The 25,289-nt window shown below is 35.3% G+C and overlaps 2 protein-coding genes across 3 annotated transcripts; one reads left to right on the top strand and one right to left on the bottom strand.

Annotated features, from left to right (window-relative positions):
* Positions 1–184: 184 nt before the first annotated feature.
* LOC144432939 (uncharacterized) lies at positions 185–5,533 on the top strand. Its single transcript, XM_078121249.1, has 6 exons — positions 185–268; positions 960–1,129; positions 1,577–1,832; positions 2,838–3,020; positions 4,033–4,294; positions 4,877–5,533. Exons 1-6 carry the CDS (start codon positions 250–252, stop codon positions 4,956–4,958), a joined length of 972 nt encoding a protein of 323 aa, XP_077977375.1. The 5' UTR covers positions 185–249; the 3' UTR covers positions 4,959–5,533.
* A 715-nt stretch (positions 5,534–6,248) lies between these two features.
* On the bottom strand, positions 6,249–25,264 carry LOC144433445 (intraflagellar transport protein 88 homolog). 2 transcript variants are annotated; one of them, XM_078121763.1, is made up of 23 exons: positions 25,140–25,264; positions 24,139–24,241; positions 23,652–23,714; positions 23,187–23,225; positions 22,654–22,716; positions 22,203–22,336; positions 21,710–21,800; positions 18,731–18,835; positions 18,270–18,372; positions 17,834–17,948; positions 17,242–17,473; positions 16,613–16,683; positions 15,826–15,912; positions 15,501–15,600; positions 15,000–15,156; positions 14,139–14,255; positions 13,359–13,618; positions 12,801–12,969; positions 12,171–12,236; positions 11,637–11,743; positions 11,035–11,101; positions 8,502–8,633; positions 6,249–7,491 (listed from the first exon to the last, which is right to left on the bottom strand). In XM_078121763.1, exons 2-23 carry the CDS (start codon positions 24,220–24,222, stop codon positions 7,367–7,369), a joined length of 2,487 nt encoding a protein of 828 aa, XP_077977889.1. In that variant the 5' UTR covers positions 24,223–24,241; positions 25,140–25,264; the 3' UTR covers positions 6,249–7,366. The 2 variants fall into 2 exon arrangements, with proteins under 2 accessions (XP_077977889.1, XP_077977890.1); XM_078121764.1 differs by having other exon boundaries at positions 11,038–11,101.
* Positions 25,265–25,289: the final 25 nt, after the last annotated feature.

The raw sequence follows: 25,289 nt of genomic DNA, 5'->3' as shown, positions 1-25,289 counted from the left end.
ATCTTCAAAGTGACCAAACCCCCCACCCCCACATATTGTTTTTATCAAATAAAAGAAAAATGAAAAATAACTTTTGCACAAGAGATCGTAGTTAATATACGTAGTACTATTTTGTAGCGCAGTGATATAAACCAGATTTCACGGTGTGAAACTAGGTCTAAGGTCAAACGGTTATTCCCAGCATTCATCGATGAAATACACATTGCAATCTACACAACTCCTTTCCTTGTGTGACAGTCAAGTCTAACTATGGCAGATGAGGACGATGGTAAGTACTGTCACAATTATTTCCATACACTGCAAATGAAGGATTGACGATGTACCTCTCACGATCGACGGACACAGTCCCCAACAATCGTCATCTGCCTGTGCTGTTCAGCTGTTGACCATTCCATTGATCAGGAGGACAACTTTAAGTTCAAGTTCTACCTATATGACCAGATGTCTTACAATAGGATACAATATAAGTTTTTGACAAGTTTATAATGTTTTTTGAAAAAATTATAAAACATAATCTATCGGTATTCATTCAAAATTGCACATTTCACAAAATGAATATGGGTCAAGAAAGATGTGATAATGATTATAAAAAATAATATACAGTTAGCTGACATGATCAATATGATTATTATTTGTATTTAATTGACACCACGTCAGGTACTGTCACCATGGTTACAAGTGTTTCATTGTCACCAACCTGTTTATGATATCATCAACAGAGTAAAATATCTTGTCATTGCCAATGTAACAATGTAATTTACAGTTACTACCAAACCGAAGTGACCGCTATAGAGTTTCAAGTGGGTGACAATGTTTTTTTACATCTCACTGGAGATTTTTGTTTTTGTTGAAAGTCTGTAGTCTTTCTGGTTTGGAAGTACACATACTTAAATATCTAATGTATATTATTTGTACATTTTACCAATATAAATATTAGCCTTGTACTCTTTGCCCACCAGAAATCCCTCCTTTGGAGGATATGAGTGAAGTGTTACAACAAGCGGAAGCACTAAGAGGGATGACATTACAAAATGTGTCAATCAAACCAGAGAAGGAAAGAGAAACAATTAATATTAAGGCTTCTGACAGAAAAACAGAAGAAACAAAACAGCCCAATGCAGATGACCAGGTAAAGATATATACATGTACTTTAAAAACAGAAAAATCCTAAATATGTTATGCATGCTGATTGTTGTACATGGTAATAAGTAGTAGTATTTGGGGTGTTATGTCTATTGAAAAAGAAATAGAAAAGAAGTTGAAAAATGGAATGTATAACATCTAACATTGAAAAAAAACTAATTCAAAGCATGTATGAAGGAAAAGTAAAATATGAAGGTGATGTGAAGGGTCCTACTGATTGCAAGGCATGCACAGCCATATTATAATTGTCAACAGCAAAGGCAAGAGAAATCGTGGTTTCTAACCAATTAGAATGAACATTTCATACCCAAATGTACATTGAGAAGTTAGTGCCTGGTGAGCTTTTTTCTAACTTCAACTTCAAGTGATTCTTAAGAATTTCAGCTACTAGTACTAAATAAGTTATTCAACATGTTTCTATTCATTTCATCAGAAGTCAAAGACAGCTACTGCTACAAGTCAAAAACAAGAGACACCAACCTATGGAGGGATGAAAAAAGGCTTCTTATTTAGTTCTGGATCAAAACCAAAACAGAAAAGTCAAGCCAAACAAACTGTTACAACAAAAACTAAAGATGACATTCCATTAATTAAACCTAAGGAACCAGCTGATAATACTTCTAAGGTTCAACCAATACCAGAAGTCCAGGAAGCATTGAGAAGTTCTGCCCCATTATTACAAAACAAGGGTAAATGATAATAATGATAATATTAATAATGATTTTTAATGGTCCGCATAAATTCAGAAATTTGTTGATATCATAACCACAGCAGCACCACGAGCAGATAGAAAATGGAGTATGCTGGAAAGCCTGCATTCTTTAGTAGCATCACCATTCTTACATACAAACATTGGCAGGTTTCAAACCCAGACTGCTGTGGGAAGAAGTATATGAGCTAAATACTCCACCATCAGCAACCACAAATGTTCAATTTGATACAACATTCACTACATATTGTTGTGAAATTCTTAACACATGGAGAGCTATTCAATATGATAAATACAATATATGCATACATTACTAATGGTGAGCTTTACAACTAATGTTGTTATGTTAGGATTAAAATATGGATATGAAGACATAGTTGTCTAGTAGTGCAGTAGAGAAAATCCTTCTGATTCTATGTAATTGTGATAGATCCACTGATAAGATTATACTAATGCACAACCATTGGGGTTTAATGAATAACAGATAATATACCAAACATGAGCCAAGTTGAACAAAAAATATGGAATATATACAATAGTCGTTCTACGTCACATCAATGTGTTTATGTCACTGGTTCTGCTGTGTTTGAAATGTGACTCAAAACATTCAAAACTGCCATTATTTTCCCTGATTTGTCTTTTATATTACTGGCACTGGTATAATTATGTTATTGTCCAATATTTGTCTTCATTCAGTCAGAAAATACCTTTAGGGTTGTCACTACTAGTCTAGTGACTCATAGCGACAAAGGCCTCTTAGGTCACTCGTATTTTCCTTGGCTGAACGAAGAAAAATATTGGGAATAATATCTAAATATAAAAATTTTCCTCAGATTTATCTTGAAAACAGTGTAATTAATTTGCCAACATTCATAATCTAACACAATCAATAGTAGTAGGTATACAAGAAGTTTTAATATTTTGACATCAGTTATTATTTGTCCAAATAAATTCTCTATTTTTCATTTTTTTTATCACAACATAGAATGGATAAATGATGATTTATTAAAAAAGATAGAGAAGAATCCTGATCTGTTGAGGAAACTAACAAACCCAAGTTTCAGCCAAGCTTTATCTAAATTTCAAACCAATCCAACAATGGCTGCTGAGGAGTATGCAAATAATCCGGAAATTCAAAAGTTTTTTAGTGAATTCTGTTCAATTTTAGGTGAGTGTATTTATCCATATGATTACTACAGTGGTTTTGTGAAATCAGACATCAGCTGTTCTTCAGTAATATTCTTGTAAGGGCACCTTTGTGTCTTATCATGGAGTCATGACGGGTGAATGGCTAGAGTGGGCGGCTTGGAATGTGCAGGTTGCAGGTTCGAGCCCTGTTGTTTCCGCTTGTTTCTGAATGGCTAAAGTCCTTGGGCAAGATTTTGAACCACTACTGTCACAGTGTGCCTCAGTCAACTCAGCTGTATAATTGGGGACCAGGTAGGATAGAGGTTGCAATATTAATGCTTTAATCCTATGTGCTTATAGAGGCTGCAATGGATTGTATGCTCCCCAAGGAGTTGAAGAAGTAGAAAGGGCTGCTGTAGATCTGTGACGCTGGTAAAATCAATTTGAGCACAGAGTGGGGAAAGTGCTATATAAAAAAACAACATTCAAGACATAATATTATCGTAACACCATACATACAGTCTTACAAGGAAGTTTTAGCATACATGTATAGACAAAGTTGGAGTCATAGATTACTACTTTGTCCACTTTTACATTCACTCTTTAATGGCAATAGGCATGTAAATGTTACATTTATAACAGATTTCTGTAAGGTACATTATCAGGTAGCTCCTTGGATCTCAATGTAAATATAGAACAATACATTTCATCAAATAATTTCCCTCCAAGTGTACGATTAATAAAAGGATTCATATTGGAAACAAAATTTTAGACTGTAAGTAACCTTACAGTTGTGGATTCAAGTGTAAAATAGGAATACAGCCCATTACAGTGTTATTAATGTTAATATTTCCAGGCTATCTGAAATAAGAGTACAGCCCAGCACATTATAAAGTTAACTTTTCCAGGCAGTCTAATAAAAGAATACAGCCCTTGTACACAGTATATGTAATGTCTCAGACCACTAATTTAGTGGTCTGAGGTAATGTGAACTTTTCCAAGAAAATACCCCGGTAAAGTATAATGTTAACTTTTGCTTTGTGTAATTTCAGGTGATCATTTCAACAACCTAGCAGACAAACAACCGCAGTCATCACAACAGGCATCCCAATTCCGTCCAGGTGAAGTCCGTACCCACGATACTTCAGGAGGTGCTGATATGAAAGAACACACCAACCAACCACAGCCAAGTGCTGATGACATGAAACAAATGCAAGATATTCTGAGTCAACCTGATATCCAATCAGTACTACAGGACACTAGGATACAGAAATTGATTGAGTTACTTAGAACCAAACCAGAAGAAGCTCAAAGGTAAGGACAAGATAAATTGCAAAATTAGGATATCTATGGCATACTGTGTGGATAGTTTTATTACGTTCATCTTTTTATTTAGGGTCAAATTTTTTCATCCTTAATATCCTAAGGCCAAAAAATAATTGTTATGTTTTGGGTACCTGACCCCACCTAGTTTTTCACACCGACCCTAAACTTTTGTTTACGAATTTTAGAAAAAAATAATAAAATCACAAAATTGTGAAGTCTCTCAAGAAACTGACATTAACTTAAAAAGACAATATAAAACTGTTCTTCCAATCTGTAATGGCTGTACATCTGATGAGAAGAATAACACAGAGACCATATGGAAAACAAGGGAAACGTAAATGTAACTATCTGAACTAGACACTCACATATGAAAATATGAAGGAAAAAAAATCTACCTTCCCATCTATTCTAAAATTGAGCGTAATCGTAACCACACAATTTTTTTTGTTAGGCCTAACAGTGTTATAGTCTAGAATGTGTTCATTACTCTTTTGATATTGTTACAGTATTGATCGATATGTCATACTTTGGCTGTGTTCTCATACATTGGGAATTTTAACTTTTTTCCAGGTTAATTGACAAGGCAGATTCTGATTTGAAACTGAAGATAAAAAAACTGGTTGATGTTGGACTTCTTGCCTTCTCTCGGTGATTGATATATCCCTTTGTGGTTATTGTACACTGTATGATGAGTGATTACACCCACCTCCATCCTAGCTAGTGTAGTTATAGTCTGTAAGTGATGATCGCACAATGTCACACAAGCTTGAGCAAACTTCGTTCATATGGGGGGGGGGGGGGGGGGTTAATAGACATCTACTAGTGCCCTCATAGCCAGGCAATAAGTGTAAAGGAGGGCTCTAACCAGATATTCAGATACATGTATATAACATGACATTATATTTTTGTTGTAAAAAATTTCAAGAATTACACTGTCCCAGTTAGCAGACAGCATTCGCCAGAAGACTATATGTAAACATATACATGTACATTTACAATCAAAGTTGATAAGTTTAGATTATTGTTTTACTTGATAGATAACAGCACTGTTACAGCCAAAAACAGCATTGTTGTTACTGAGGTAGCCTAAATAAAACTCTCTTCACTCACAATCCTGCTGTTTTCAGAAATAAAAGTGTAGGTCTAGTGAGTAAAACTACAACCTCAACTGATCCAATGATTGACACTGATAGTTAAATGTGTTATATGTTATGTACATGTACAGTGTTATGGCAGACCCCCCCCCCCCCCCATATAATTAGATGTTATTCCCCAATACATTTCTTCATTCAGCAAAGGAAAATACAAGTGATCTAAGGGGCCTTGTCAATATGAGTCACTAGACGAGTAGTAACAACCCTTAGGTCTTGAGTGTTTTCCGGCTGAATGAAGAAAAATATAACATTATTATACCAGCGTCAGTAATATCAAAGAAAAATCGGCAAAAGTAATGTTTTTTGAATGTTTTGACTCATATTTCGAGCACAGCAGGACCAGTGACATAGACACACATTGTTGTGGGTATATATTCCATATTTTTTGTTCATCTTGGCTTGTACATGGTGTAATTATAATTGTATGATTTTTGATTCTGAGGATATTTTGTGAAATCTTAATTAATTTGAATTCAGTGTAGTATGAAGTTTTATACTATTTAAATAAAATGTCAAATTACTAGCAATTACTAAGTTCTTGAACAAATAACAAACTTTCATCTTCGTTTGAATAAAAGAAACTTTAATCTTGATGCTAACCAATCTGACTGTAGATAACTATGAGAAGGGACATTTAACAATCCACGTCATGAAAACTTTACAAAATTTTATATTCATTTATAAAGATATTTGTACTGAATCAAATACAGTCATGTAATTTAATATTTGTGTATGTATATATTTGCTCTGTATATTATACATAAAAGTTGATAAATAAAGACACACATAATTTTCTTGTAACTCTTGCTTGTTTTTGTTTTATTTACATATGGAACATACATGGACTACAGTAGTTTTTCTTGTAAATCAAACCAACCTGTGGGAGAAAAAGTATGCCATATATTTCTACCTGAAAAACTGGAGTTTTTTACAACCCATAACACTAAGTGAAACTTGTACATAATTTGCTACAATCATTTACAGCATCCACTTAAACTGCAAAAGTTATAATGTGTTGTCATACTGTAAGTTTGCTATCATTTTAAACATCTTCTACTTCTATACTGTGTAAACATCCAAAAAGGATTATCATCACACAGACGTGAGTCTTTTAGTCAGCTAGAATGAACAAAAGATAACATACATGTACATCAGTTATAAAACATGACACTGCCCTTTCACCAAAGGATTTCATCAGGTTGGGAGTTTAAATGACTTACACAGGTTATGATGCACATTGTCAAGCAGTTCAAACTTTTTTAGCATTGCAGGGAAACCTCAGTTTTCGATCTTGGTCAATAATCTTTAACACAATGACAAATTCCATAGTTACAGCTGACCACTTGGTGGCGGTATGACTGCCTGTGCATTATAGCCAGAGAAAGTCATGACTAGTAACCCTTTGGTTGTTTAGATATAGTAGAATACCAATTAGTTTTGTGAATCAAGAAATTAAAATGAAGGAATCTTCTGATAATGTGTCATGCAAATGCTCATCAAACAGCATTGTGAAATGTTATGGTGGTTACCATTACCAAGAGTAGTTTGATAAAAAGACAATACCATCTACAAATTTCATAGAGTTCAGCATGTATTTATGAACAATGTATAATGTAGACCAATTAGTTCCTCATTCAAGTTGTCAAGTAGAGCAAATAAATCATTGAATTTGACAAATATAAACTGAGCAAATATTACTATCATTTACAAGAGATCATGGTTGCGTTACTTGAATGTGACCTATGATGTCTGACCTTTGACATAATGGAACTGTGAGAAAATTCAAAATGGCTGAAATTGAAATAATACATATGATAGATATGGTAGAGTTCTAAATCTTAAATAAAAAAACAGCATGGACACGAAAATCAACTTGTAAATAGTGCATTTTTATACAAATATATTGTTACTCTGGCAACAGGTCTTCACCCAATTCTTCATCTCCAAATTCATCTTCAACTTTATCTCGAGATCTTGCAGCAGTCTTGGGTCTCTCAATGCTAGGTCCAAGAGGGTCAACATAAGAAGCATCTGAAAAAAGAATGTTCAATATGTTTTATGTCTTTTATCTCGCTAAATCTGATTGGTGTACACACCCTCTAGAGCTGCAATGTGTTTTCTGTAGTCCAATCACAGTTAGCCATACTAGTAATCATTGATAACAGGTAGATTTTTGACACTTTCAAAGCAACATATTATGTAACAACATGAACAGATACGTCAACTTTTATATCTGTCTGGCATGCATGCCATGACTATTAAAATATTTCAAATTTTCAAAATAAAGTAAACACTAGACAGAGTATACTGTTCCAGGAAATGCAAAGGATAGCGATAAATATAGCAGATACTTCAGTCTAAAAAAAATTAACATGAAAATCAAATAGACATTCTAAATACTCTTCATTATAGCCAATCTGAATCGTACACCTTCACTAAAATAATATCAAATGGTCACAAACGACCCATTTTTTAAAATATAGATGTGCCTCAAAAACGGTTTAAACTTTTGCTGTTACTTTGTTCAAAATACTCCAACCTATTAATATTAAAATCAATTTTGAAAATCTGGGTCACCATACAAATGTTTGAAACACAGGTCAAAGTGATTTCAAAATTTAGAATTTTAGAATCCAATATGGCTGCCGACGTATTAACTCTATGGGAAAATAAAAGAGACTATTTCCTCGAAAACAAGACAGTGAACCCTAACTTTGTTTCTTTACTTCAAAAGGACCAGGAACAAGTTTGAATGTGGCAACATTTGGAGAGAATTGAAGAACTTTGATTCTTGAGGGAAAATCTGCCCCTAGCACATTATACCTTCACAGTAATCTCTTCTAGTATGTGCATAAAAAATTATCAATTACACTACAGACAGCAACACACTTGTATTCGGAATCTTTACAAGATATTAGCATGATAACAACAGATACTTATTCAAATGTCACTTTGAGTCTTTCATCATGATATGGTATGACAGTTCCAGTGTGATTTACCATGGTTGACTTAGTCTAATACACATCATGGTTACAACTCACCCACTTCCTGTTCATCAGCTTCATAAGGGTCATCATTGTCAGGTAATCCACGTCTACGTCCACTACTTGACCGATTACCATGTGCACTAGAACGGCTACCACCACTACCACCACTTCCAGCTCGTCCTGAATCTAGTTATAGAAACCGAAACACAACATTTGCTATATATATCACAGCTTTGATACTGCCAATATGCTAAAGCAGTCGTCATGTGATTCCTTAGTCAAATCTTCTCCATAGAAATGCCTAAACAGTTAATATTTTAGATAATAATCTGATAACCATCTTGATATTATTTGTGACTTTATTTCAACCCTTCAAGACACTGTGGTGAATTTCATGTTCCTACATGGCAAGGAATTGCTGTTACCCTGGCTGCAACTTAGTCACCTATCAGAAAACAACCACTGTCCTTTCCAAAATTTTCAAAATTTAGTTGATATTACTCACGATGAATTCATTAATTCACCAGGCTATCTGAATATACTCTCTTGGTTCTCAAGGATACCGAACATTTTTAGGTTATCATAATTTGAACTTGATCTCACTTAGCGCCCCCCCCCCCCCCCCCCCCCCCAAAAAAAAAGAGACTTGTTTCTGGTCAGGACAGTTTGTCTAAAAATGGTGTGATGATGTGATTTTTATTTTTTTTTCATTTTTTTTTTTCATTCTCAACAAACATGTCACTAAATCTACTATTTCTGACAGTTACTGTTCTTTTTATTTAGTATTTTAGAGCAAATGTGTATGTGGGGCAGATGTCATTTGCTTGTTCATGATTGGCTCTGCAGTTGTCTTCACTGATTCAGAAGTATAGGGAGGGTTATTTTTGTGTTTCCCCCAGATCTGCAGACTCATGGGCTGGACAACCACATAAAAAAAGAACGACGTGAGAGTATTTAAGTGATGCGCATGCTGACCAGAAACAATTCCTTTTTTTTGGCCTTATCCAGAAGTCTTTTAAAGAGAAATTAGGGCTCACACAACACTGGTAAAACAACATTACTTTTCACAACACAGAATTATATTATACTTATCATCTAAGGGGTCTACTTAGGATTGGTTAGGTTAAGGGGTCTTCCTTTCAACTGATTGGTCAACATTCTCATCACATGGTACTGCCTTTACACATGACAGGTTTGTTACAGTATGGTTGATACTAAATAGTAAGTTGGTGAATATAGTGATACAAGAAACAACACCATAGATATATACCATTATAACATGCACAAGCCAAGTTACTGTCATTGAACAGAAAATATGGTTTGTATACCCTGGTTGTTCTACATCACGACAACCCTTGTCTATCAGTATGTCACTGGTTCTTCAGTGTTTGAAATATGAGTCAAAATGCTCCAAATCACCTTTACATTTCCAGATTTTTCATAATTTATGCTTGACAAGGTGTAAATTATATTATTCCCCAACATCTTACTTCATTCAGCTGGAAGATACTCAGTAACCTAGGGGTTTGTCACTGCTCATCTGGTGACTCAATATTGACAAGGCCCCTAATAGGTCATTCATATTTCACCTCGCAGAATTAAGAAAAATTTTGGAGAATAATTAATATTGAAGTACCAGTATTTTTAATCATAGATGCTTTTTATAACATAATCTTTTTGATTTGAGATTCAGTAAATGTGTGATTAGTATTCAGTCTAACATATTGTCTGAATCATTACAAATCAATGAGTTAAGAATGTACTACTGCGATATGGACAATATAGCTATGTGACTGAGGCTCACACATTGTCCCAACACTTCAACATATTGTGGGAAAGCATATCCACAACTATGTAGTATTAGTTCATTATTTGTAACAGTCATGTATAAAGGGCAGTTCCTACTTGTGACCATTTACAAAAAAAACATTAATCCTTAAACAAAATGTTGTCTAGCTCGACAAAAATCTAACCAACATTGCTTTTATCATCCGGTTTGACAAAAAATCTAACTAACATTTCCACAAGTTATCATCTGGCATGACAAGAATTGAAGTACGATTGTACATTTTAGTCAACTGATTGTCTCAAAAATATAGATTAACGTGCCGACATTGGGATTACCTTCATACGTTGTCTTTGTACATTTAACTGATAATGGCTCACAGTCAGTGCAAAGACTTGTAGAAATGTTGGTTAAGAAGTATGTTGTGCCAGATGGTAATATGTACCAATGTTGGTAAGATTTTTGTCCAGCTAAACAGCATTTTGTTTACAGTTTCATGATTTTCGTTGTATCAATTGAAACAAAGAATATGGAAAGGATAGATGGATGGACAGAAGGATGACTACTGACCAGATTTTAGATATGGCAAATAAATCATTATGATTTATGATGTAGGCCAACAACCAATTATTACAACATATTGGAAATGACAGACTGCATAGGATTGACAATGAAAGTAAGGTGTTAGTACTGTATTAGTGAGTGAGACAGCAAAACCACAACAAACAAACAAGCAAATCAAAATCTAGATAACAAGAAAGAGTGTGTAGTAGATAGTTAATATAACCACTGCACACATACCACTACCTGCGCTACCACCACGAGGCCCACGACCACTACCACTACGCCGAGTCCCACTAGTTGCACGCTGTAACAAAGCAAAGAATATAAAAGTTGGTCAGGTGTTTATAACCATTTTTTATTCATTTATTACTCAAGGTGTATACAGTTGAGATAAGTACATATCATATCCTTTGGATTGAAGATTCACTTACGTTATCAACATCAGAAATTGTGGGATAATGTCTAAAGATACACAATGTATTGAGACTTCAGAAAACACTAACCAAGCCCTCGTAGACACCTGGCAAAAGCTATGGTGAGCTACTAGTATAACTTGGTGCAAAGTAAATTTATTTGTGTATGGTTTACAGTTATTCATATTTTGTCTTTATAGTCTCAGAAAATCTTTTTTTGCATATATAAACTTTTTTCCTCGTCTTCACTCTTAAACACATTATGTGCAGGGACAAGTTCTTGTACAATCAACATAGTAGATGTTCCTGATGCTAAGTATGCCAGTAAGTCTACTTGGCAAAATTTGTTATGTCTGCTGTTTCTTAGTATTCCTCTCATAAAATTGGCCTTGGACTAGATAAAGGAGAAAGCAATATTCTTCTCACCTGTTCTCTGAGTTCTTTGGCTTTCTCTGCCTTCTTCAGTTTTGTAGCATACTCTTGTACTTCTTTGAGTCCCATGTCAGTACAGAGACGAACTAAGAATTTCAGACCTATGAAAGAGTCACAAAATATAAACCATGCTTGTTATTCATATACTCATACCATTAAAATAAATTGTTTCATCAAAAAGAAATATTTGTACCGCTGCCACCCAGAGACTTAATATTCCAATCTACATGGATGTAAAAATTCATATATATGAACTTTGGCTGACAAACTGTAAACTTTCACACCCCCTCACCCTTCCCTTTCCAAATGAGGCATACTCCCTTCCCTAATCTTAAGAAAGATGTCTACCCACAATTCTTGAAAACACACGCATTATCTTGTTAATCCAATGGCTGAGATGGGTGGTATATGGCAAAAGACATCTCCTTTGCCATTAAATCATACCATCCATAAACCTTACAAAAAAAGACCTACAATCCAGAAAGACATGCATAATCTTGTCTTATATAACAGTATGTGTATACTTACATTCAATGTTATCTGGGAATTTTTTGTGTATAGCTTTGTATGTTTCCAGGGCCTGCTGATAGTTGCCTGTAATACAATGATATAAAGGGACACTAATTACTCTACATCATGTCAAGTTGAATGCATTTAAACAAAAAAAGTGAGATTTATACCCGGTCATTCTACATCACGACATCTTATGTGTATGCAATTTGTTTTGCAGGGGCTTGAAATATGAATCAAAATGTCCAATTTCACCATTATTAGTACTCTTCTCGGTTTTTCATAAATTTTGCTTGCACAGGTATAATTCTATTATCTCTCAATATTTTTCTTCATTCAGTAGGAAAATTCTCAGGTTCTTGTCTTTGATTCAAAGTGACAAGGCCCCTTAGGCCACTCATATTTCCTTGACTCGGCAAAGAATACTGGGAATAATATCAAATTACACTATTCCTGATCAAATGTGAAATTACCATGATAGTTTGATATGGGTAAGAGACTGGTGAATGATTAATCTCTCCTACCCTCTGAAGGTACTGGTCTATTGTTACATTCTTCAAATTGTAATCGTTATTTGTCAACATTCTATTGTAATATTATGTAAATTTGTTGACACAGTCTCCCCTGTCACATGTATCAACTACTTACCACTACGTCTATGACAACTTGCTATCATTAATTGCCATTTGACCTGGTTTGGTTGAATCACTGCAGCTCTCTCAAAATAATGTATAGCTTTCTCACAGAACTGTGAGTCTATGTAATAGGCTCCTAGCCATTCTATGGTTTCAATGTTGGACGGAAAATACCTGTAGGACTGAAAAAAACATAAACAAAACAAAACTTTATTTTCTGTCGTACTTTTAATTTTATGTCTCAAAACATTGAATGGGTTCACAATATTTTTTGTATCAGCAAAAATGACATTGGGAAAGTATACCACACCCATCTTCATGATGTTGATTCAAAGTCAAAATGTATGATAATGCACACAGTGTGTTTGCTAAGGTCTGGAATCCTAGCAAACAGAGGAGGCAAACACTATGAGTTGTTAACCCTGGTAAGAAACCTGGAAACTCAGGCATATTTTACCTACTTATAGCCCTTCACAACAGTACAAGCAGGAACCCCAGTAAAGTAAAGGGTGAAGTCAGGTAAATTTCCCCTACTTTGATACCACCCTGAAAGGAATCAGTGTGCACTCACTTCATAATGATACTGGAATGCTTGTGACTTGTCTCCCTCACTGTCGTATAATTCACCAAGTCTTGATAAAATACCAGGATCTGTAGTGACTACACCAATCAACTGCATGTACCACTCTGAGGCTTGAGATGTCTCCTCCAGTAATTCATAGCAATGGGCAATATGATACAACACCTCAGGACTGTTCCGTAAAATTGCATGTAGTTTTAAGAAGCAATCTAAGGCATCTTCAAACTGATTCAGTTGCCTATGAGTTAACCCTATAAATTCAAAATATGAGGAAGAGTGAGTACTGTGGTGTATGTGATATACAATGCAAAATATAGGCAATTTATAAATGCTAAAATATGCATGTTTTAAATGTTTACTTTTCTATATCCTGTCAGCAACTCATTTTATTGACATGACATTACATTGATGTCGTAGTACAGTATCACAAGCCAAGTCAAACAAAAAAATGGAATTTTTACCCTGGTCTTTCTTTGTCACGACAACACGCATCTATGTCATTGGTGGCCAAAATAAACATCCAAATTTTCAAAATCACCATTATTTTATTAATAAATTATGCTTGAGAAGGTCATAATTATATTGTATTATATTATATTATTCTCCATTTTTTTCTTCATTCATCTTCAACTTGAAGTATTACAAGGGCCCTTAAGTTTCTCGTTTTTCCCTTGGTTAAATGAAAAACATAGAGGAATAATATCTAAATATGTCTACTCATGGCATGTATGTGCCATAGAGTACACAATGTTGCAGGAAGCTGTAACTCACCTAAATTGTATAACCCTTCAGTACATGAGGAGTCTGTTCTGACTGCTTCTTGATAGAACTCCCTAGCTTTCTCATAATCACCCTGTACAAACAAACAGTTTCCCTTGTTCACCAAGCCTAGATACAAAAATAAAATTTTAATATATAAGTTAAAGCAATGACAAATATTTACATAATAACAATGTTGGTGTTTATATGACTCATCATCAGAGTCATAACTCACCATGAGGTTGTACCTATAAGAGTCATAACTCACCACTGGGTTGTACCTATCAGAGTCATAGCTCATCACTGGGTTGTACCTATCAGATTCATAACTCACCATGGGGGTTGTACCTATCAGAGTCATAACTCAGCATGGGGGTTGTACCTATAAGAGCCATAACTCACCATGAGGTTGTACCTATCAGAGTCATAACTCACCATGAGGATGTACCTATAAGAGTCATAACTCACCATGAGGTTGTACCTATACGAGTCATAACTCACCATGAGGTTGTACGTATAAGAGTCATAACTCATCACTAAGGTGTACCTATCAGAGTCATAACTCACCATTAGGGTTGTACCTATCAGATTCATAACTCACCATTAGGGTTGTACCTATCAGAGTCATAACTCACCATTGGGGTTGTACCTATCAGAGTCATAACTCACCATTAGGGTTGTACCTATCAGAGTCATAACTCACCATTAGGATTGTACCTATCAGAGTCATAACTCACCATTAGGGTTGTACCTATCAGATTCGTAACTCACCATGGGGGTTGTACCTATCAGATTCATAACTCACCATTAGGGTTGTACCTATCAGATTCGTAACTCACCATGGGGGTTGTACCTATCAGATTCATAACTCACCATTTGGGTTGTACCTATCAGCCTGCATTGCCATCTCAGCATACTTGTCAGCTTGGTTATATTCATTTTGTAAGAAGTAAAGAAATGATAAGTTGGTAGCTGCAGCACTAGCACACTTGGAATCCTTCTTTTCAAATCCCTTCAGTGTTTCAATGGCCTGAAATTGACAACATAAAAGTTAAAGGTCAATGGAGTACAAAGGTCAAAGGTCAACTTACAAAAATATCTAACATTGTGTGAGTTAATCCTACACACTACTTAATTGTTTTCGTTTCACCAGGATACATGTAAAATTACACAAAAGTTGTGAGTAACATTAAAATGTATGTTTAGTTTTTTAAAAATATTAATCACATATATACTTTTTATATTTTTACTTTCTGTATATTTTACTAGTACACCACATCATAATTTCTAATACGAGAGATAATAAAGGTTTCTTGTATTCTGTATAATGGAAGCAAGACTTGTTATATATGATGTACAATTTGAATACCATACCTGTGTTATATCTTTCTGTTTGAGATACATGACAGCCTTGTTGATTTCAAGGTCATTGGCAAGGTCAGTGTACATAGATGCCTTTACACAATCCACACACCTTGTAGACAAAACAGACACAAAATATTGACTACTGTTCAGATAAATGATACAAATTTACATTTTGGCAAATACACTTTAACAAAGGAAATATGAAATCGTTGCATCAGTGCAGTAAGTTGTATCTGCCTATACAATTGCATAGCAGATATGACCTTACTGCACTGACCAGACGAAATCTAGAATGTAATGAAAACTATTAATGAGCACAGAGCAATAAACTTACCAGTCATAACCAGCAGCAAATGAAGGCTCAATTGCTGGTGCTATTATCTTAGCTGATGCCATCACGTATCTCTCCATATTACTCTTACTAGAAATCAAAGACAGATGACATTGATTGGATGGTTTGGCTACAATAAAACTTGTGACAATAATAAAATTACTGTTGAGTGTGTCTGGAAAACAGATGTGAAGGCTAAAACAGTGAAAGACAGTGTATACTTAATGTGTTCTGCCCTGCTTAAAGTGTGTACTTATCACAACTTTTGATATTCATAAAGTTCGTTACCGGTAATATTGAAATATGTCTGATGTCATGCAAGTTTACTACTGTACTGTTGTATGTTTTTAGAAACTAGATTAGTTGAATATGCACTAAAGCTTTCTGCTAATATATGTCCCTGTAACATACTGTATGAGTTGCAATATTTCTATATTCAGCTGTTTTAAAAGGTGTCAACAGTAGCTGAAATTAAATGAATATGGCGGCCAACTAGATGAATTATTTATAAGCAGTGTCTATACTTCTCTCAACACTCTCTGCAAAATTAAAGTGTACCCAACACATTCTAACTTGCCATGCCACCAAACTATTCATGCACCAAAATAAATATGTTTGCAATATCATGTACAATGTATGGTATGCTGACCAACATGGAAAATAATCATGGATATCTCTGGATATATCTATTTATCAAATATATTAAAATTTGGACCATTTCATCATTGTGCATTAGAAAGGTATACTTCATATACATCAGGATAAATATGTGATAATGAAATTAACCTACATCTCTTTATCCTTGATTCTCATTGGATCATTCTTAATTGCCTCCAGGACTAGATTTGCATGTTGATCATCCTGAAAAAAAATATATGCATAAAACATGTAGTTTTGCATACACTCTTAAATAATTATTGGTGAATACCAATTGTTTCATATAAACTGTAAAATTTCCACTAAAATACTATACAGGAATAAAAATCTACAGACTTGAGCAGTTTTTACGAGTTCAGACAAATGTTTTGATTATGAAAATCCACATAGTAACCTCTTTTCAACTTAAGAAACAAAAATGTTTGGTAATCTTGATTAGTGAGATATTTTGGTCACCAAACTAGCACTAAGATGGAAGAGTCACCATCAATGTATCACAGTTTGACAACAATGTCATATGCAAGGTTAAAGGCAATATGGTTTAAATTAACATTGTATTGCTTTGTACAGTAGTTATGTAAACAAAGGAAAGTTGATCACTTGATATCAGAGTTACTGAATGAAGTCCACACAAATTCTGTTTTCACAGTTCAGAGATGGTGTGTCCAATGCAAACTTCTATCCGGCAATCTATCGATTCTACCTATCTCTAATCAAACACTAGAGGGTGCTGTTTATTGGAATGGCGTACTACTGACTTACTGGATGGGGCAGATACTTGTCTTCTTCATCTACATGTAGATCAACTTGTAGCAATTGTTGAAAGCCACGTTTCATCTTATCCCGATCACCGATGGCAAAGTAACAGAGAAGGAGATTGAAAGCAGTTTGATAATCTGGTTTTTCTCCCATGATATGAGAGAAGGAAGTGATAGCATCACTGTACTGACCCATCTTGACAAACACTATTCCAATATTCTGCATTATCTTAATTCTGAACAAAATGAGAAAAAGAATATATTGCATTCAGTGAAAATTGATGTAAAGTATGGTTCTTTTCCACTTGCTACAGCAACCATTGCACAGACAGCAACCATTGTACAGACAGCAACTACTGTACAGACAGCAACCATTGTACCAATCTGATTAAAATCCGATGTAGATGTCGGCTAATCGTTCCAATTTTTAGCCTGCTAAAAAATGTAAACATGTACCAAGAAGGTCAATTCAGGCAAAATAATGAAGATAAAATAGCATTGGAACGATTAGCCGACATCTACATCGGATTTTAATCAGATTGCCATTGTACGTACAGAGAATAGATGTTCATGGATTCTGGTCAACTATTTCTTACCTCATATCTTTATGTGTGTTTGGAACCTGATCCAATGCCATTCTGTAATACTTCACAGATTTTGGATAGTTTCTCTGTTTGAAGTAAATGTTACCCATGTTGACCTTCAGACGACCTACAAATGCAATCACAAAGTTTGGATGTGCTATATCAAAACAGTCCATGTTTGATAGTCATAGGTCAATATTAGATTAGGATTGAAATCTAGGTATGAAAAACAGTCGTCTAGAAGAGCTTGAAAAAGTTGTTCCTGGATAAATCAATGATTCTACATAATCCTTATGACTCCTGTCATAGTTATTCACGGTCTATACTCAAAGTGTACCATAAATGTTTACAGTCATACATTTAGAGTGAAGCTATGACAGGTTGTATGCCAAACTACAATGCAATTGCATTTTGTGAAAGTGAATAAATCAGAATATCAAGGACTTACCAGCATTAGAGAACATCTTATTCTTGACAATAACCTGGTAAGTATTCAGAGCTTCTGAAAACATCTCATTGGCTTCATACATGTTGGCAAGGTTAAACAAAACCTGTCAAAAAACAAATTGTACTCTATTATCATAATATAATTTATCATCTCACCTTTGTGCCAGGTTTGAGCAAACTCAGCCACCAAAGATATGAGTGTGCATATGTGTACATAGATAGACAGTAACTACAGCAATAAAATTTACAATTCAGTTGGTGACTTTGTTAAGGTTTGGGAATCCTAAAGCAAAGGGGAGGGTGAGAGTGGTGGGGGGGGTCTAGTAAAAGTTATAAAAGTTACACAGAATTCCATACCTAGCACATCATTTTGCCAAAATTTGGTAAGGAACTATGACGGAATACCTGGGGATCTCTGATTCTTTTACTTAACACTTACAATAGTGTAAAGAGGATACTCACCGAGTAAGTCAAATCTAAATTAATTTGATCATTAGCCGCCATTTGTTCTCTCTGTCGTACCAGGATACGTTCTTTTCTTCCTGCTTCTTTTGCTTTCTCCAGTGCCTTGATAAAAACATGAAAAGCATCATAATGAAATAAGCTAAAATTCTTTACTGTTATTACACTGTCCACAACTTTTGTGGATATAATTAATCTACAAGTTTTTACCTTACTGTGCTTGACAAAGTGTGGTAAAAATCAAATGAAACAATGTAAAATTGACTTTAAAAAAATATGTAATAAATACATATTGTGTAAGTCTAAAATGATATGACTATTTTTTTAATCTGAATAGTTATCAATAATCATAATATTTCTCTTCATAGTTAGCATTTGCATCCACACTTTTACACATTACAATTCTGCCGATGCTAAAAGTAACACCTTTTAGCACCTTCTTACACCTGTACCCATATGGTGAATAACGCCACCAGCCTATGCTTTGGGGCTATGTGTAAATAAAACTTGTTTGTCTAAACTAAGCATCTTGCTGGAACTCGTTGACACCTCTCAATCCGATAATGGTCAGTAGTTGTACCTCACATCACAGACAAGAAACTGTGTTCCTTGTCTGTGCTCAGATGTTGTACCATGGCTCACAGTCCTGCTTGCAGACGGTGCACGCGTTTCGCTCAACACCGTCCTACGAAAAGTAACCGTCCTATAGCGAGTGCGAAAACAAAATACTTTCGCACCAATAACAAAATAATTACATATATTTTTTTTATAAAGCTATCAAATATTAGCAATCGGTCGAATATGTACTCATTTTACATCTTTTTGACGATAGTAGTCGCTGGTACGATCACAAAAGGTGTCGAAATCGGAACTTTTCCAGTTCCGACTGATTTCAAAGTCCCGCCTTACAAACTCCGCCACATTTGATCGGGCGTCCGCTTGGGCATACATTTTACGATTGAACTTGTGATTTCGGGATTTCTGGTCCTCCGGACTGGGACTAGTACTTTTGTAGCCAAGGCGAGGTAAAATTACTAAATAGTCGATTTATTGCTGATATTTGAACACAGATGCGTTAAATCTTTAGTTACTACTATACTAGCATTTCAGGTAAGCCCAGGTTTCACAACTGTCTCTTTGTAGGCGACTTACTCCGTATGCAAGCAGGGCGACAATGACCCTCAGACCACTAGTGGTCAACCGGTCTGAGATGGATCATAGACCCTACGAAATGGATGTAGCCTAGTAGAAATGTCTGTATTTGTGAACAGTAAGGAATGTCTCTCAGATAGACTGTGTCCATGACTGTACAATGTTGTGTCAATCAAGGCCTCTTCGCAGGTTTGTGAAAATGATGCTGGGGACTAATCTCCATTTCAAAAAGGGAAGTTTTTCTAACTGAAAAAGGTGTTTGTCCTGAATGTTCGATAACTTGCATTTCCGTCATTTTCTCGTCTCTGTTAATTTTAGCGACGAAGGGATATGATATTCCATAGAACGCCTTTTGTTTTATCAATTACAAACAATAGCATGTGAAGGGCGATATAATGTTGCCTTGTCCGAGAAACGGGAAGTACACTAGCTGTTTTCACTTCACTGCTCACACTTACATTGAAGAGCTATGTAGTCAGTAATCTTGGCTAGTCTATTCTATTGTCAAACAGAATTTTCCCTCAAATTCAACATCACTGTCAGAATATATTCGAGAAAGGTTTACAACGTTTAAACTTTATTCATCCTGGATCCAATAGCAAGTGTACTTTGATTACAGATTTGCGAGTGCAAAACATTATAAAACTTAAAAGCACGGGACTGCAATTTTGTGTTCCTTGTCTGTGTAACCTCAGATCACTGAAAACATTCATTAGTGGTCTGAGTCTGAGTTGGAACACATCTCCGTTTATAGTGCTAGTTGTGTGTATTCACTAAGCCGTTTCAATATAATAATCATATGGATGTTTTATTTTCAACATCACGCAAACCATTGGCCTCTTTTCATGGTAGCGATTAGTCTATCTGCTAGACCTCGGATGTTCTTCCGATACAATACGACACACGACCGAACATCGCTATCGAGGATGGAACATCCAAGGCAAGCCCTAACTGCGAACTTCGTTCGCTTATAGTAATTAGTATCGAAAGAAAGCACGAACATCTAGCAGCAAGATTAGGTAGCGATTTGACAGACGCCAACAAAATCGAATTTTAGACTCTAATATTACTCTTCGCACGTACAGAGTACTTTTTATAGGATAATATCATAAAAAGTGAATCAGAGCAAGCATCTAACCTAGAGTCTAAAATCAGATTTTATCCGATAATGGATATTTGTGTAATGTCGCGTCTTCATGGGGTCAGGTGTAAAAAAGACGGGTCAAAGTTTGGAAATGTGCACTCAGAGAACTGCGACACAACTGCTGACAGAGAGTTCTCAAATCATATTTCAGAGCTAAGGTGGCTATTGTCCTGCGTGTTCATTATAAAGCGGCCAAGTTCGCGTCACAATTTGTAAAATAACGCTACGACATTATACTAAACAATAAAGAATAAATAAGCCTTTGAAGTTTCTGTGCTCCTACTATAAATACTTCCTATGAATCTGGCCACAGCTACTCATGTCCTAGTCTAGCTGCTAGACCTCAGGTGTTATTCCGAATTTACAATACGACAAGGATGGGCGTTCGCCGTCACAGCGAACTTCGTCGGGAGAAGCCCGAACGTCTAGCAGCAAGACAACCTCTTTCTATAGTGGTCTGAGCGCACCATGTATACAATGAAAAGATGGAAAAGAAGATTATGCAAATACCCGACACTTCTTTATTTCTGTTGATATAGATGATGAGGCCAATTAACACATTTCTAACAGCTTAGCATATTAACTAACCTCGGATTTTCGAGGTTGGGAAGTTCTCAATTGGTCATACTTTAGCATCGGAGAGAATTATAATGAGATTTCTTTACTGAATCTAATCTACTTACCAAATTCAATTCTTGTCTGCTTGCTGCAAAACAACTTTCTTCAATCAGCTCATTGACTTTCTTCTCCAGATGTTTAATCTTCTCTTCAGGTCTGAAAAAAAAATGATGAATTTTCCTGTGAATAGCGCCCTCTAGTGGTAAATCACATTATGTCTAGTAGTAGTACATTGGAAGACAAATCAATGATTCTCCTTGTGCAGATCAGACTGCCTATATAACATCAATTTGTTTCTACTGTCCCTGAGAAAAGATCCAAGCAAGTGATGTTGTAAAGTTAGAATGAAAAAACTTGAATTGCAACCAGACATTTGTTTCATTGCGCTACTCATTTACCTTGGTTGTCACAACTGCATAATCCACACTTTTGACAAACCGCTGTTTTCCAATTCAAATTTGAAGAATCACATTAGCTGACATGTACCTGAATATAACAAATTGCCTTCTCCCTATACATTTTTATAGTTGGTCATGGGTGAATGGAACATTTACTTACGTGTCTTCATTTTTGGTTTCAAGTGGTGGTGCTGGTCCACGTTGATTCAACGGATCAAATGAGGCTCCTCTATTCCCAGCTGATGTATAGCCTGCTGCTCTTACAGCTGTCATTGGACGAGCCACACCCCCATCCTGTGAATGACATTTATATCACTTTACTGCCATACTATCAATGACACATACCAGTATTTTCACTGCCCTGGTAGCCTCAGCTATCATTGACACATACATTTACTAGTAATTTCACTGACCTACTAATATCACATACATTTATGTGTACTTTCACGACCATACTATCAATGACACATATATTTATGTGTATTCACACCCACACAGACACACATATGCACTTTGAAAGCACAAACATAGACAGACAGAGTTAGACACAGACAGACAGACAGACAGACAGACAGACAGACAGACAGACTCAAACACAATATTATACGTACTGCTGCAGGCACTGCTCCAGTTGTTGGTCTACCCATTGATGATGGCACACCTGCTCTACCACGCTGAAACACAAAAGATATCAGTTTAATAACTATTTCACAGTCATAAAAGAAATGATAGTTTGAACAACAAAACGCTATCATGTTAAGCCAAAAATAAGAGGTGTTTCTGGTCAGCACGCGCATCACTTTTTTGTGTGTTTGTCCAGCCCATGCACTCTGCAGATCCGTCGGGAAACACAAAAATAACCCTACCTACTTCAATGAAGACAACTGCAGTGCCAATCATGAGCAAGCAAATGACATCTGCCCCACATACACACTTGCTCTAATAAACTAAATAAAACAAAATGTACTAAATGAAATGTACTAATGTACTAAATGAAACTGCCATAAATAGTAGACTGAGTGACAGGTTTGTTGAGTATTAAAATAAAAAGCAAGTCGTTGCACCATTTTACACAAACTGTTCCAACAAGAAATAATTCTTTTTTTTCTTGGCCTTAGTATGAATATTTAAATGTGTAACTCACCATAGCTGTTGCCAGTCTGCCTTTGGCTGCAGTTGTCATCTATGAATGAGTGAAAACAGTTCATTCATTGATCAGTTATGTAACTTGTAAGATGGCCCTAGCATTGTATTTACAACCAAAATTAAAGTAATGTGGAAAGTACAGTGTATGCAGCATCATTAGAAATGAATTCATTTGCTATTTTTCCCTTTGACTGTCGCTTAGTTGAAGTGTCATTGAAAATGTGTGGAAGATAAATAGCACTCTCAAGCATAATAATTTTTTTTTTTTTTATCAATTTATGAAAATCGGGAATATAATGGTGATTTGGAATGTTCTGACTCGTACATGTATTTCAAGCACTGCAAAACCTGGGATGTAGACACAGGTTGTCGAGATTTAGAACGACCAGAGTATATAATCCATATTTTCTGTTCAAAGATAATATCTAGGCTTGTGCATGGTATAATAAGTTATAATACTTACAGGAGGCCTTCTCCCATGACTTGTTTTCACAGCTTGTTGAAAGGCTTCATCCTGTTCTAATGTCTGTAAAACATAAACCAGTGCAAAATGAAAATATTCTCCCCAACTAATTACAACTGAGTTGCTTAACAAAAGAAGACATTGTTATGCTAATTACTTTAGTCTTTACTGTTTTCACGAAATTACAGGGTTGAACCCTAGATTCTATAAGTCCTGGAGAGAACTCTACAAACTTTACAACCAAAATCAAAGTAATGTGGAAAGTACAGTGTGTGCAACATCATTAGAAATGAGCTCATTGCTATTTCCCCCACATCATATGTTTTTCAAAACAGTTGATATCTCAGTTCATTAGCAGAGGGCTTAGCTGGGCTAATTATTAACTATGTCCTCTCAAAGCATCAGGACATAATCATACTCAATCAATACATTAAAGATTTTAAGCTCATTTATTGGTCGATGTTTTCTTCTATGGAAAATGTCTTACCTCTGTATCATAGGATGGATTATAATCATTGTACCCTGAGTACAAGTCATCAGTATTTTCTGGTGCGAGGTGTACGTTCTGCATACCGCTGGTTTGTAATATGCTGAGGAGATAAAACAATAATGAGTGGATAACATATTCATTATATCTACTATGAATATGAGATGTCAGTGATAACACATAGCCTAGGTTCCTAAATATCAGGAAAGATGTTGTTTACTATATATTATACATGTACATGTTCATTTGATAATGGATAATTACAGAAGTTTGATTTGCTGGGTACTAGCCCAGAGACCAGTCTGTATGGATTGAAAATGTTGTTCTCCAGAACTGTCAGAATATTAAGTAACTTTATTCCAAACTATACGGTACCTTCGGTGGGTATAATATGGTGCCTGGTAATAGTGACAACAGCAAAATTACTGTTAAAAGAGTAACAAATACAGCAAATTCTCTGAAAATTTAATAGAGAATTTTTTTAACTTTTCAAAAATCTGCCTGGAGCGAGATGATCTGTCATAATCTTAATAAAAGATAGAAATGTTTTATCTATTTTATTATCACATTACCCCACATTCATTTAAAAAAATAACCATTCAACATAATGAACTAGATAGTCTAAAATAAAATGATACTCTTCATCTCCTAAACCTAAAAACAATTTTTTGTCAAGCCAGTACTAAAAAGTGGTCTGAGCCAGTACGTACATGTCAAGTCAGCTGAGATAGCCAAGTCTCTGGGCTAGCCGGGTACTATTATCCCCGGTTATTATCATTATCAAGCTTTTATAATCAAAAGTTTAAATCAATTAACACCATAAATTAGTTTACTAAACAACATTTGAAATTGTGGCATTGTGAAGAATTTATGCTAACTTGTGTACTTGATTTCAGATGTCACATCATAATTCACAGTTTGTTTTGGCGTCCCTGCCAACCATGTCGACAGCTGCAATAATAGTAAACAACAAACTAAATACACTCTAAAGAGCTCCTTACTGTATTTTCAGTCTTAAAAACTTTACCAGTTCCTTATTGGGATAAAAACTGTTGAAATATCTCCGATTTCTTCGAAGTACCGGTGACTGTTGTCACATCAAGACCGTTCGGTTCATTCAGCTTCAGCATGGAATTTTTACCCAGCATGCA

This window comes from Glandiceps talaboti, chromosome 3 (assembly GCF_964340395.1).
Source record: "Glandiceps talaboti chromosome 3, keGlaTala1.1, whole genome shotgun sequence".
NCBI classification, from domain to species: domain Eukaryota; kingdom Metazoa; phylum Hemichordata; class Enteropneusta; family Spengelidae; genus Glandiceps; species Glandiceps talaboti.
The sequence above is the reverse complement of the archived record's forward strand: the minus strand, read 5'-3'. Positions and strand labels throughout refer to the sequence as shown.

Excerpts from the sequence above, each read along its gene's own strand:
- LOC144432939 (XM_078121249.1), top strand. Across the intron at positions 1,833-2,837 it reads CCCATTATTACAAAACAAGG|AATGGATAAATGATGATTTA; the intron begins GTAAATGATAAT and ends ATCACAACATAG. Across the intron at positions 3,021-4,032 it reads TGAATTCTGTTCAATTTTAG|GTGATCATTTCAACAACCTA; the intron begins GTGAGTGTATTT and ends GTGTAATTTCAG.
- LOC144433445 (XM_078121763.1), bottom strand. The coding sequence starts at position 24,222 with ATGCAGAACGTACACCTCGCACCAGAAAATACTGATGACTTGTACTCA. Across the intron at positions 23,715-24,138 it reads ATCCATCCTATGATACAGAG|ACATTAGAACAGGATGAAGC; the intron begins GTAAGACATTTT and ends TATGTTTTACAG. Across the intron at positions 16,684-17,241 it reads ACAAGTATCTGCCCCATCCA|GATGATCAACATGCAAATCT; the intron begins GTAAGTCAGTAG and ends ATTTTTTTTCAG.